The sequence below is a fragment of the Eriocheir sinensis genome, chromosome 3 (assembly GCF_024679095.1).
Source record: "Eriocheir sinensis breed Jianghai 21 chromosome 3, ASM2467909v1, whole genome shotgun sequence".
NCBI lineage: Eukaryota > Metazoa > Arthropoda > Malacostraca > Decapoda > Varunidae > Eriocheir > Eriocheir sinensis.
The window spans coordinates 938,167-952,570 of record NC_066511.1 but is presented as its reverse complement, the minus strand read 5'-3'; the positions used below and the strand labels follow the sequence as shown (position 1 = coordinate 952,570).

General features: G+C 42.3%; 1 protein-coding gene across 1 annotated transcript; it reads right to left on the bottom strand.

Moving 5' to 3' along the window:
• Positions 1-201: 201 nt before the first annotated feature.
• Positions 202-2,953, bottom strand: LOC127003062 (uncharacterized). The gene is made up of 5 exons (XM_050869475.1): positions 2,614-2,953; positions 1,897-2,340; positions 1,425-1,755; positions 1,078-1,107; positions 202-220 (listed from the first exon to the last, which is right to left on the bottom strand). Exons 1-5 carry the CDS (start codon positions 2,786-2,788, stop codon positions 202-204), a joined length of 999 nt encoding a protein of 332 aa, XP_050725432.1. The 5' UTR covers positions 2,789-2,953.
• Between the last annotated feature and the right edge of the window lie 11,451 nt (positions 2,954-14,404).

Below are 14,404 nucleotides of genomic sequence, written 5' to 3'. Positions count from 1 at the left end.
TTTGAGATGACACCGATGCTGTTTCCATACTGCAGCTAGGAGAAATTTCTTCAGCATCCCCTTTGACCTCAAAATTTAATTCACAGGCTTCCTCACTCTTTCCAAACTTCACTGCAGCTTCAATGTTGCTTTTACTAGCTTCATCACTTTTAATTTCTTTCAGTGTCTTGAAGAAATTTTCACTGGGGGCGTCCTTCTGCCCTAGAGCCAACACTGCCAACTGGTGACGGGTATTACTGTTCAGCATAGGCATTTGAGGAACTGTTAGATTTGCACTGTCTGCACATACAGCTTGGTGTTTGCAGACTGCACCAGTATTTCCTTTTGTGCACGTGCAAATACCAATATTTAGATCCACCTCATACATTTGTCCTGGATTAGTTTCACTTCCCTCGGTACAACCCACTCCCCAAAGGGTACAACACTTTCTAAAGGCAGTTTGGTGACATTCATTCTCTTCGTATGCCTTCTGTTGAGTGCTACATCCACTATCCGTTGTTTCATAAAGGAGTTGAAGATTTCAGCCATAAACATTACAAGTTGTGCAGTGTTATATGCCTTACATCTGAAAAAAAAAAAAAAATTAGTTTGGATTTCAGGGGACGGAGGGGGTTAGAAGAGTAGTACCATGGGACATTATGTATGCAGATGATGTGGTTTTGGTTGGTGAGACTAAGCAAGAAATGGAGGTGAGGACAGAGGGTGGCGAGTAGCATTGGAGAGTCGAGGACTCATCAAAACAGCGCCCCGTATAAAAACGGGCTAATAACGCTGAATAGAAGAAGAAGTATAGATTTCAGGGCTCTTGAACATTATTTTCATGGATTTTGCAGGATAAAATTTAAGATTCTATTGGAGAGCCTGGTAAAGGATGATGGGTTAAGTAATGCTGTTTACTTGAAGAGTTACTAAATAATAAAAAAAAATAAATAAATAAAGTAACAGAATAGCAAATTCAATTTAGTTTAATCCTTACCTATTAAGGACATTATGCTTTATGATGCACATTGTTGATTCGCAATAGTTATTAGTGTTGTGACCCTCAACAATGCACCTGCTCTGTGAGCAATTGCCCACTCTCTTCTTTGGTCCAAGGTGTTTAGGTAGCTGAAATTTTGAATTAAAATTACTATTATGTGAATAATTACAGACACCTCACAAGATAAAGGGTAAAAAAGTCAACAATGTGTTCCATGTTTCAGGTAGAAAAAAAAATATACTGGTAGAAGGGCTATTGTCATGAGACTTTTCTTATTTTAATTACTCTTTTGTTATTCAGGCTATGCATTATAGAGTGAGGTGTGAATGCAGAACACCCTATGTGGCTGGATGTGTGGCTGACCTTAATCAAAGGGAAGTCTTAGGGGCAGGTGTATTAGTGTCGTTGGAAGGATTTACATTTAAAACATATATTCTATTATTACCTCTTGAAATTGGGATATTTCTGAAGAAGAGGATGGTGCTGAACTTTCTCCAGTTGATCTTCAAATCTGTCAATTGACTCGGCATGAAGAAGTAGTTTAACTGCACTCATCAATTCTTGTCTATCATTCTTATTGATTCCATGTTTAGAATCAAGAAGCCAGCGCCATACTTGTTGGAGAACATGAAAAATGCAGAGGTATTGTTTTGAATTAGGCCAAATGGCTGCCAATGCATTTCTTTCTGCATTGCAGTTGTCTGTCATGAAATTTTGTGGACCTCCTTGACCAAAAAATCCATCCTCCCCAATCGCCTCCTTTACCATACCAAATCCTGCAAAGGATAAAGTACAAAATTATATTAGCTGCTTTCCTTGACACTTGAATACCTAAAACAGATTTCTAATACTTAAACACTTATACACATTTTAATTGAGAATTAAGAAACAAGCTAGTATAGGCCTTCATTAAATACCTTTTGTTAGTGTTGCTTCATCTTGAGATGAGGTGAACAGGACAGCCAATGGTACAGCCCCAGCTGGTCCTGAACAGAGAAGTGGTATCACTGCTGTGTTGACCTGATCAACACAACTTGTTGCATCAACAAATACAACTTCTCCAGCTTCTTGCAACAGCTTGTGTGCCCTCATCATGAATGGGGTGACCAAAACAACTGCAAATTGATTCCCTTCATTGTGTATCTTTATAATGAGGTCCGGATTTTTTTCAGCGTATGTCTTGATGGCATCAAACATTGACGGCGTATTCAGTCCTCCATGTTCCTTTTTCTTCCATGTACTCCACATATACTCGACGGACTTCGGAGAAGGATTTATTGATTTCTTGGCTTGATTGTACAAGTCTTCGTCAAGTTCCATCTTCAGCAAATGGTGCCTGTAGGCTTGTCCAGGTGCCATACCTGTATGCATAATACTATTGTTATGTTCAACTCAACATACACAGTTATGTGTATATTGTACCTGACACTTACTTATGTAAATTATAACAAAATCAATTGCATACTTTCACAGCATGTAAAATTTCTTCATGCAATTTCTTCTTATTTGTAAAATTAAAACAGTTGATATATGTTCACCTCATTACAGCAACATTAACATGCATCAGGAACAACAAATAATTTCAAATTCCATTGCTTATGCATAAAAAAATCAATATGCATTTTATCATTTACCTTGTCTGAAATAGTTTTCAAACATCTCTCTGGTGCATGGAGAAACTCTCAGCTGATTTAATACATCAGCTGTATCTAAGGGGTGGTTATGTTGTCCAGTAATCTTCATGAAGCATGGAAAACTTCTTATATCTTCAGGAGATCTTGCATGAACCAACCGGATGGTAGCATCCATGAACACCTTGCAACTGTGAAGTGAAAAAAGACAACAAGCATTAGTAATTTGCAAGAAGAACACAATAATATGAGATACATGCCAGAGTACTTAAGGAGGGTGAAGATATTATTTCTGAGGCACTTAGGTTAATTTTTTATAGATCACTGAGATTTGCAGAGATACCTTAGGACTGGAAGTTAGCTAATGTTACACCAATTAAAAAAAAAAGGTAGGAATGACCATGCTAGTAATAATAGGTCTGTCTGTTTGACCTGTGTAGTACCTATGTAAGGTATATATTAGAGAAGATTATTATTAAGAATAGCATTTGATATAATTTGAATAAGTATATATTGATTTGAGTAATTTAGCATGGATTTAGATAAGGTAGATCTTGTCTTACTAATTTACTTCTGTTCATAGAGTATATTACCAAACAGTTAGAGGGTAATAGCATAGATGTTACTCATTTAGATTTTAGCAAAGCTCTTGATAAAGTACCACATACGGTAAGAGATTAGTGCACAAACTGAGATTACATGGGATAGGAGGTGGATTAGTTAAGTGGATATGTGAGAGGATGAGCGATAGGAACCAGGGAGTAGTATTAAATGTGAAATGTCTAAATGGATAGATAAGTTATGTGAAGGACTGAGCCCTGTTCACGGGCTTTTCATATTACGTGTTGAAGGAGCTGTACTGTACATTTTGTAGTGTTAATGCATGTATTACATTAGTGTAATGACGAAGTCACTCTGTGACTGACACAGGACAACCTTGTTGGGCCTTGATGACCCTTTGCTGTTCCCTAATATATTTTATGTTACTAATCTCGAGGGAGTTAACTAGAACACTAGAAAACATAACAAAGCATAGCGTAGGACTTACTGATTAAATTAGTAACTTACCCTGTGTAGGTCTTCTTGATGCCCATGCGGGTCTCTTTGCCATGGTGACACATCAGTTGTTGGCGAAATAATTTCATTTTTCCTACAGAGAACATCTTGAATGAATTGAAGCACACATTATTCTTTGGAAAAATGCATTTTCCAGCGTTCAAAGTCCTCTTCACTTTTAACATTTGTCCTAAATGTTACAGTCCTTTGTTTCACAAAATCGTGGATCTCAAAGCCATCCACACGGTAGGTATCATCCACCACACGGTCTTCGCTGATCACAATTACTTCTCCTTCTTCATCCACCATGGGACTTCGATGTAAGTTGTCTGGCCCAACTGCTGGCTCCATGTCTGAAAAGTCTGGCGCCAGTTATTGGGCTACTAAAACCTGATGTTGTTATAAATTACAATATCCTTTGAAGGGCATATATCTTGAACCAAGGTGTAAAGTGAACGTACATAAATTAACATGATACAAAACTTGCATATGCATGCTTTCCTTTATTTTAAATACAGTATTAGCGTATTTCAGCTAAAGGTAATCTCGTTTATGTGAGACGGAATTACAGTCAAACTAGCCAAAGCTAACAGTGTTCTCATGTGATGCTCTTGCATTCGGGCATATAAATATAGTGTTTTACATATTAAATGACACTTGCACATCGTATGACAGAGACATAGTTGTATAAATACATATGCATGCATGTATGCATTATAAATGGGCATAAGCACATACTGGCATAGGTTTTTTTGGTCAAGGTGTTGGCAATACGATCGTGGGAGGACCATGCGACCGGAGGGCAGGAGCTTGTATGGATTCACCTTGGGTTCAGGAATATGCCTCCGGGAGGGCAGCATGAGCCAATGCAAGATGGCGCCACTATAAACACTCGCCTGCGCCAGAACGGGCTGGGCCGACCATCAAGCCCAACGGGAAGAAGCCTTGGGCCGACCATCAGGCCCCACCGGGAAGAAGCCTACCGGGGCAATAGGCCGCGACGTAAAAAAAAAAAATTACCCGGTAATTTTCGGTAGCCTTTTTTTTAAATGGGTGTTACGTTAGCCATTTTCCAATCATTAGGAACGATACCATGGTGCAAAGACATATTAAACAGCATTGTTAAAGGTCTGAGTATCTCTCTTGATATTTATTTAAGTAATTTTGGATATATGCTATCAGGTCCTGGACTTTTGTTAGTTTTAAGTGACTGCAGCGCTTTGAGAACCTCATATGTACCGATTTCAAAGTCAGGGAGGGTATGACTGGGATTTTCAATAGTGTTAGGAATAGCAGCAGTATCGGTAGAATTATTAAAAACCGAGGCGAAATAAGAATTTAACGTGTTCGCTATGCGTTGGCTGTCTGTCACGATATTTCCCGAATTATCTGTTAATGGGCCAATCCCACGTTAACCCGTCCCAATTGGCACGTATTTCGCCTTCACTGGTAGCCTGGTAACATACAGTCCCAGGTCTTTCTCTGCCTCTGTGGTGGATAGTGGAGTGTTTCCCATGTGGTATTGGTGTGCTGGATATCCCCTCCCAAGGTGCAGGACTTTACATTTTTTTTCATTGAATTGTAGCAGCCACTTTTTGATCCAATCATGTAGCTTGGTGAGGTCTGACTGGGAAATCCGCAGTCAAGGGGTTAATGGGCCAATCCTAGAATTAATGGGCCAATCCCATAATAATGGGCCAATCAAATGTTAATGGGCTAATCCCAAGAGAGAGAGAGAGAGAATATCCATATCACCGAGATATCCACTCAGGCACTCAGTCTCAGCCTTTCACTCGTGTGAGGAAGAAATGATTGACAGCATGAGCGACTGGTCAGTATTGGTACCGGTACCGATCAGTCTGGTACTGGTACCGTATCGTATAGCTGGTACCGTATCGTATAGCCGGTACCGTTAGTACCAATACTGGTACCGGTAATTGCTCACCCCTAGCCGCCACCAGCTGGGTTTTTCAGTCCCCGCCAAGTGTCCTAAGACAACCCACATGCTGTCGTGCAGACAACCTGTCATCGGACTATAAATTATCGCTCTCAAGAGGATCAAAGATGAGCTCACGGGACAGCATGAGCCAAGCAAGACAGTGGGAGCGGATGGACGTTCTGTTTGTGCGCTCCTGAAACTCCTGACAATGGCGAGCAGCAGGACCAGGACTCTGAGAGACGTGTGTTGCGTCTGTGAAGACTATTCAGGCGATAAGTGGATTGCATGCTGTTTGTGCCTAGGTGGTGCCATGTGAAGTGTGCTCATCTAACAGGGGTCAAGCAGGACAATATACCCAAAATAAACTGGGTGTTTCGCCATGCCTATACAAAGCATCTTTGTAGCCACCATTGTGGAAAAATTGGATGAATTTACAAGAACCATCAAAAAATATTAGTTGTGAAATATGAAGTTGAAGCTCGGGCACTCGGTGTGAAAGAGAAGTTGGGCGAGGTGGCAGATGTGCTTTGCGCTGCCAAGACAGTCGGCTGGCGCCAGCAGGTCTGATGTAGCAAAACGGAGGAAGAAGTATCTCCTTGACGTGAAGGCCTCTGATCAAGATAAAAGGCTACTGAGATGAAAAATGGTTTTCCCAGGCATTACAAGGCAGGTAACATTGTTATGAACTTTCATGATGAGAATATACGATGAAGAAACTCATAAATTAGAAAATGTAGAGCAAGTTAGCACAAAAGTGTGGGAAAATTAGGCCAAAGATCATGCTCTGCAATGTGCATAAGTGAGTAGACCGGGGATATGATTACTTAGACATTGTTAAACATGAATGAGTTCCTACACTCAATTCCAGGAGTTGAGGGGAAAAATTTATATTTTCAATAAGCCTGCCGCTGGTGGCACACCAATATATTTTTAAATGTGACCCAGCTATTAGAGCTGATTCACAAGCATCATGACAAGACAAAACTAGAATGAGTGTATACTGAGAGAGATAGATACCATCAATCATATGTTATCATTGTCAAAGATGCAGCCATATTGAGGCCAACTGTACTGCCAAGAACAATGGAGAAGCCCCAAATGTTTCAAATGTGCTGAGGATCATAAATCAAAGGAGTGCTCCATGCCTGAGAAGAAATGCATAAATTGTATGAGGTACAAGAAGCCTGAAATCAACCACTCAGCGAATGACCAGTGTTGTGTTGTCCTTCAGACTGAAATTGAGAGAATTATTCGTAACATAACCGATCATGGATATTAATTGGTGTTTGAGACTCGAAGATAAATTGAGTGTTAAATGTTCTGTGAGTTTGAAATAATCGTTGGACATAAGATTGTGATACTATAAAGAAAATATCAGATAAATGAAAAATGAAACAATGGATATTTGTGAAACTGTAAAAAGGAAAGATATTGTGATTGGTATGAACCAAAATATCGCCAAGTGACTATAAGGTTGCCATAGTTATTAAAATGACATCAATAGGCTATCCATGAAAGCAATTAAGACTCACTCACTATGACGTTGTGAATAAGTGCATATCAAGGATTATTATTGAGGCTAACATCATAATTATTGACGGCCCTGCGGAGCACTGGGCTGGCAGTGGAGCCAGACCTGATACCTCAACAGTAAACGGTAAATACTTGCCTGTGCCATAACAGGCTGGGGTCAACCACCAGGCCCCACGAAAAACCTACCAGTGCTATAGGCTGAAACGTAAAAGAAAAAAAAAAAAACTAATATATATATATATATATATATATATATATATATATATATATATATATATATATATATATATATATATATATATATATATATATATATACCTCCTCCCCATGCAAAATCCCCCCACACACACATCTTAAATCACACCCACCTACAACCAACCCCACCTACACACACACACACACACACACACACACACACACATGCAGCCGCTCCGATAGATTAGTCGGTTAAAACTTCACTGCCAGGCTTCGCGGCCTGACAGGGGCAGTTCAAGCCCCGCCCGACCAGGATTTTTCCGCTGACAAGGGTGGTTACTGTTCCCCTTGTGTTAGGGGATGGGGTGTGTCGTGTGAGTCCAAGCAGTACCAGCCTTGCTTTTGTCGAGATGGTACTTGATGGCGATTAAGAGTCCTACTCGTGATCAGACCGTGGTGAATTACACACACACACACACACACACACACACACACACACACAACACAATACAACATAACACATTTCACTCATGGATATTTTCCTACAGAGATCAGTGAAGTTTGAACAATAATATCAATATCAATATCAATATAATTATCATGGACGAAATAAAATTATAACATAAATGATATGCTAGATTTCTAGAGCATTATCATCATCATCATCATCTTAATATCATCATCATCATCATGCCCACCATTGTGAACAACTATATACAAGTGCGACAAAAATAAAGCCAAAGAAAGTGAGATGAAAACGAGAGAAAAAAAGGAAGCGAAGGGACCGGGAAAACATTCTGCTCGCATATTATGCCCGACAATAATAATGAAAACTCTGAACATATAAAAGTGGGGCCAAGATCCTGGAGCCTAATGGCCTTGCTCTCTTTACCACGTCTTGCAGCGCAGGGAACTAGCTCAGGAGTGCCATTTGTCCCTAAAGGATATGGCTCTTGCTAAAAATATTGCTTGGGTTTCACAGAGAGAGAGGTTTTCCTTTCCTAATTATATATGATATTCCCCATTCGGTATTTCAGGTTCTTATAATCTTCATGGTATTTCGGTGAATATAGACGGAACTTAAGGGCAGTGGAGAAAATCCCACTAGCCCCAAAATTATCTAACAGGTAAGGGACAAAACCACCGTATGTACCATCAGAATCAGAAACGGCTGAGTGCGGAGGTAATCATAAAAAGAGCAAGTCAATCTAGATTCTTCTCTTCACAATTTTCTTAAACGACTCCCTACCTAGTCGTGTACTCTATACCCGTTTGCCTAGTTGTGGTTTCATTGGACAAAACATGTAAAAATCTAAGAAAATTTCCGTTTAATCGTGTCTTGTTATAAATCTTTATAAAAAAGTAAATTTTAGTGTCTAATTGTTTCCCTGCTCTATTATTATTTAAAGCTCTGTGACACTTTATATATATATATATTTTTTTTTTTCATGTTTGCTTGTGTGTGTGTGTGTGTGTGTGTGTGTGTGTGTGTGTGTGTGTGTTTGTAGCCCACATTTCATTAAGAGGATTCTAGGATGCTTGGCTAATATCCATCAACGGAAAGCGGGTGGTTTAGTAATAGATGGATAATCCAAGTTACAGAATGGCGACCCATAAAGTGTATCAATCAGAGCAGGCAGTGGACAAGGTCATAAAATGAAATTGGGACATTTGCATGAACAGGATGGAGTACTTCTCTAACCTTAAACAGGAGATATGGAGAAAACGTGAGAATTTTTTTTTTGTCCTGCAGTGGTTGTTTATTTGTCTAGCCTTAGTTCGAACTAATAACTAACAAACTGAGAGCATACGCCCAGCGATTGCGTCAGTTTCCTCCCTTTAAATTCTTAAGTGGTGTTTTCTATTTTTTTTACAACAAAGGGCTCAAAGGCAACAAAAAAACAATAATAAAAAAAAAAAAGCTACTCGCTGCTCCTAAAATAAAAGCAAAAGAGGTGGCCGAAAGGAAGTTCAAATACAGGAGGAGTGGTGTCCTGATACCCTCCTCTTGAAAGCGATTCAGAGTCGTAGGCAGGAGAAATACAGATGAAGGAAGATTGTTCCAGGATTTACCAGCGTGAGGGATGAAAGAGTGAAGATGCTGGTTAACTCTTGCATAAGGGGTTTGGACGGTATGCGGGATGAGCATGGTATGATTAGAAAGCCGAGTGCAGCAGAACCATGAGGAGGAGGCATGCAGTTAGCAAGTTCAGAGAGCAGTCAACGTGGAAATATCGATGAAGATGAGAAAGAAGGCAACATGGCGGAATTTAAGAGGTGAAGACTATCAGTATGAGGAGGCTGATGAGACGAAGGCCTTAGCCTCCACTCTGTCCAGAAGAGCTGTGTGTAGTGGAGCCCCCACACACGAAGATGCATACTCCATACGAGGCGGACAAAGGCCCTGTATATGGACAGCAACTGTGCAGGGGAAAGAACTGGCGGAGACAGTACAAGAACCCAGCCTCGAGGAAGCTGATTTAAGTAAGAGATGAGATATGAAGTTTCAGTTGAGATTTTGAGTTAAGGATAGACCGAGGATGTTTAGTGTTGAAGGTGATAGCTGGGTGTTGTCAAAGAATAGGGGATAGTTGTTGGAAGATTGTGTCAAGTGGATGAGTGGAGAAGCATGTTTTTGAGGCGTTGGAAGGGCACCAGGTTCTTCTTGCCCCAATCGGAAATAATAGTAAGGTCTGAGGCTAAGCGTTCTGCAGCCTCAGCCTTGATCGTTAAGTTCCTGAAGGGTGGTCTTCTATTAAAAAGGTTGAGTAATGCAGAGTGAAATCATCGGCGTAGGAATGGATAGGACAGTTCGTTTGGAAGAAGATCATCAATGAACAACAGAAAAAAGAGTGGGAGATAGGACCAAACCCTGTGGGACACCACTGTTAATAGATTTAGGGAAGAACAGTGACATCTACCACGGCAGAAATAGAACAGTCAGAAAGGAAACTGGAGATAAAGGTACAGAGAAGGATAGAAACCGTAGGAGGGTAGTTTAGAAAGCAAAGATTTGTGCCAGACCCTATCAAAAGCTTTTGATATGTCAGCGCAATAACAAAGTTTCACCGAAACAGCTAGAGAGGATGACAAGGAGTCAGTTAAGAAGGCTAGGAGATCACCAGTAGAAACCTTGCGGAACCCATACTGGCGATCAGATAGAAGGTCAGAAGTGGAAGGTGCTTTTGAATCTTCCGGTTGAGATTGATTCAAAAAGCTTTAGATGAACAAGAAAGTAAAAGCTATAGGACAGTGGTTTGAGGGATTGGAGCAGTCACCCTTCTTAAGCACAGGCTGTATGAAGGCATACTTCCAGCAAGAAGGAAGGTAGATGTTGACAGGCAGAGGCAGAAAGAGTTTGACCAGGCAGGGTGACAGCACGGAGCACAGTTTTAAGGACAATAGGAGGCACTCCATCAGGTCCATAAGCCTTCTGAGGATTGAGGCCAGAGGGCATAGAAAGCATCATTTGAAGAATCTTTATAACAGGCATAAAGAGGTCAGAGGGGGATGAGTGGGAGGAATATGCCCAGAATCGTCCAGAGTGGACTTTTTAGAAAAGTTTGAGAGAAGAGTTCAGCCTTAGAGATAGATGAGACAGCAGTGTTGCCGTCAGGACTGAGAGTGGAGGAAAGATGAAGAAGTGAAGTTGGAGGAGATGTTTTTGGCTAGATGCCAGAAGTCACAGGAAAAGTTAGAGAAAGCAAGGTTTTGACATTTCTATTAATGAAGAATTTTTGGTTAGATTTTGATTTCAGGCAGAAATGTAAAAGTTCATAATTAGCATTAGTTTGAAGGCTCCTGGTACCTTTTGTGAGCTACCTCTCTATCATTGACAGCACGAGAACAAGCGTGATTAAACCAAGGCTTTTAGCGTGAGGAGTAGAAGAACGAGGAATGTATGCCTCCATTCCAGAGACAATCACCTCTGTGATGCGCTGAGCACACACAGAGGTCTCTATCCTGGAAGCAATAATCATTCACGGGAAATCAGGAAGAAGTACATCCTCAGGTCGTCCCACCGAGCTGAAGCAAAATGCCAGAACATCGCCTCTTCGGTGGGTCAGAGGGTGTACAGGAGCGATAGGACAGGATGCGAAATAAGATTGTGATCGGAGGAGCCCAACGGAAGAACAGTTTGACAGAATAAGCAGAAGGGTTTGAGGTAAGGAAGAGGTCTAGAATGTTGGGCCGATCTCCCAAGACGGTCAGGAATACGTGTAGGGTGCTGGACCAACTGTTCTGGGTCGTTGAGGATAGCAAAGTTGTAGGCTTGTTCACCAGGATGGTCAGTGAAAGAGGATGAAAGCCAAAGCTGGTGGTGAACATTGAAATCTCCTAGGATGGAGATTTCAGCGAAGGAGATGGGTCCAAGATGTGCTCCACTTTAGAATTCAAATAGTCAAAAATTTTACATAGTTGGTGGAGTTAGGTGAGATAAACAGCTCAGATGTATTTAGTAATAGAATGACAGTAGAACCAGATGGTGGAAAATTCAGAAGAGTCAAGGTTGTGGGCACGAGAGCAAGTGATGTCATTTGCTTACGTAAGCGCAACATCAACTTTGGATTGAAATTTAGGATAGAGAATGGTAGGAGGGAACAGAGTAGAGATTGCTGTCAGTAGCCCCAGAAACCTGTGTTTCAGTAAGGAAGAAGAAGGTGAGGTTTAGGGAGGAGAGAGATGATGTTCCTAGAATGAAAATTAGTGAAGACCGCGAGATGTTGCAGAAGTTGAGAAGAAAGAGGTTCGAGGTTATCAAGACACCTCTCGGGTCGGCAACCAGAGGAGTCCTCCTGGGAGATTTGTGGTCCCCCAGGCCGAGGACTCCGAAAGGGCTCTTGTGTATGTGCGCCATTTTGAAATTTAATTTTGGGAAAAGGTGTATGTGTTGTGTCTATGCCCTCTTGCCCCTCAATCAAGAAGGCTCATGAGACCTGACAGGAGTGCCTCCCTATTGTCATGAAGCTGCGCTTCCCGTTACTGAAACGCCCTGCCTGGTCAAACTCTTCTTCTCTGCCCTTTCCAACATCTACCTTTCTTTGCCTGCTGGAACTATGCACAAAATACAGCCTGTGCCCTTTTTTAGGAGTGCGGCCCTAAAGTGCCAGTAACCCATTAGTGTCACAGGCAATTTTTTATCTTACATTAGTTTGCAGTGGTATATGACGCTTGCTTGGACCATGTGCTTTGCTCCCCCAATTCCATGCACCGGTGCCTCGGTGGACAGCTCGAACCCATAGGTCTCAGGGTTCACCACGCCCGCAGTGACCACTCAATACCTCCTACTCCAGTGGCACCTGAGAGGGTTAATCGCTCTAATCCTTCAAACTACCGTCTTGTGGCTTTACTTTCTTGTCTTTTTAAAGCATTTTGAAACAATCCATAACAGGAAACTTTTAGAGCAGCTATCAACTTCTGATCGCCAGTATGGATTCCGCAAGGGATCTTCTACAGCTGATCATTTGCTAAATGACTCTTGTCGTCCTCTCTTTACCGTTTCGGTGAACTTTGGCTATTACCTTAGAGCATCTCGAAATATTTGGATAGTCTGGCAACAAATGTTTGTTTTCTAAGGTAATTCCCTACTGGTCTATCCTATTACACATAACTGCCTTTCCCACCTTTCCAACTTCTCAACCTCTCATCTCCATCGAGAGAGGTTTCGTCTATTAATGGATCTTCAGCCACCATTTGGGGAAAGCGGTGACTGAGTGGTTGGCGTGGCGGTCCCGCGCTCGCCGCGTTGTGGATGATGCCCGGTTCGAATCGCCGCTACCACCTGGGATTTTAAGTCACCAATCAGTGGCGCTGAGCTACCACATGCTGTCCTGAAGACTAACCATCAGCCGGACTCTAGAGGACCTGTTCAGAGTGAAATCATGGAATGATCTCTGGGGGCAGCATGAGCCAGGAATGGATGGCGCCACTATAAACACTTGCCTGCGCCATGACGGGTTCAGGCCGAGCATCAGCACCCTAGAAAGAAGCCTACACGGCGTTATAGGCCGTGGCCATTGGTGATAGCGTACTGGACCCACATTCGCCGCGTGATGGACGGACTGCAGGTTCGAATCCTCACGTTACCACTCGGATTTTTCGGTCACCGCCGAGTGGCTTAAAAACTTCTACCCACATGCTGTCCTGAAGACCACCAATCAACCCAGACTCTAGAGGAAGCCGTCCAAGCGAATCAAGTACGACGGTTTCCGGGGGCAGACATGAGCCAATGCAACAGATAAGCGCCACTATAAACACTCGCCTGCGCCAGAACAGGCTGGGCCGACCATCAGGCCCCACCTGGAAAGAAGCCGGAGCCGACCATCAGGGGCCCCCACCGGGAAGAATGCCACTACCGGCGCAATAGGCATAACAGAAGTAACAAGAAAAAAAAAAAAAAAAGGCCAGGACATAAAAAAAATAATGCAAACTACTCAGAGGAAGGGCTTGGTTTGCTTCAGGCCTCTACCGTGTCTAGTTGCCCCATATTACTTCAGCCCACGAACCTAGTGCACCCATCCGTCTCTGATACTATCTGTCCATCAGCCGTTTCGTATAGTGCTCGTCTGAGATGTGGATTTAGAAAGCGGAGCTTCTTTGGAAAGCTCGGAAATCAGGTTTATGATTATTTGCAGAAAGCCTTCTTTGATATCATTAGCTTGAGCCCCTCTGACAAACCGTTCCTCCTCCCCTTCTCAGAACAGACACACTTTGTCTGGCAATTTAAGTCACCTAAAGATGATGCTAAGTAGCTCTTTTTTAACGTTTTGGGCTATGGCCCCGGTAGACTTTCTTGGTGGGGCCTGATGGTCAGGTTTCCAGCCCGTTACAGCTCAGGCTAGTGATTATAGTGGCGCCATCTTGCTTGCAGCTCATGCTTGCCCCCAGAGAGGTCATCTTTACGCCTCTCTCTGGGGAGAATCTAGAGTTCAGGTTGATACGGTGGTCTTCAAGGACAGTATGTATTGCGTAGTCCTAGGTTCATTCGGCGGTGCCTGAAAAATTCCAGCTGTGGCGGCGGGCGGGACTCAGACCCGCGGCCTCTTGGACCCGGCACCGGCACGCTAACCC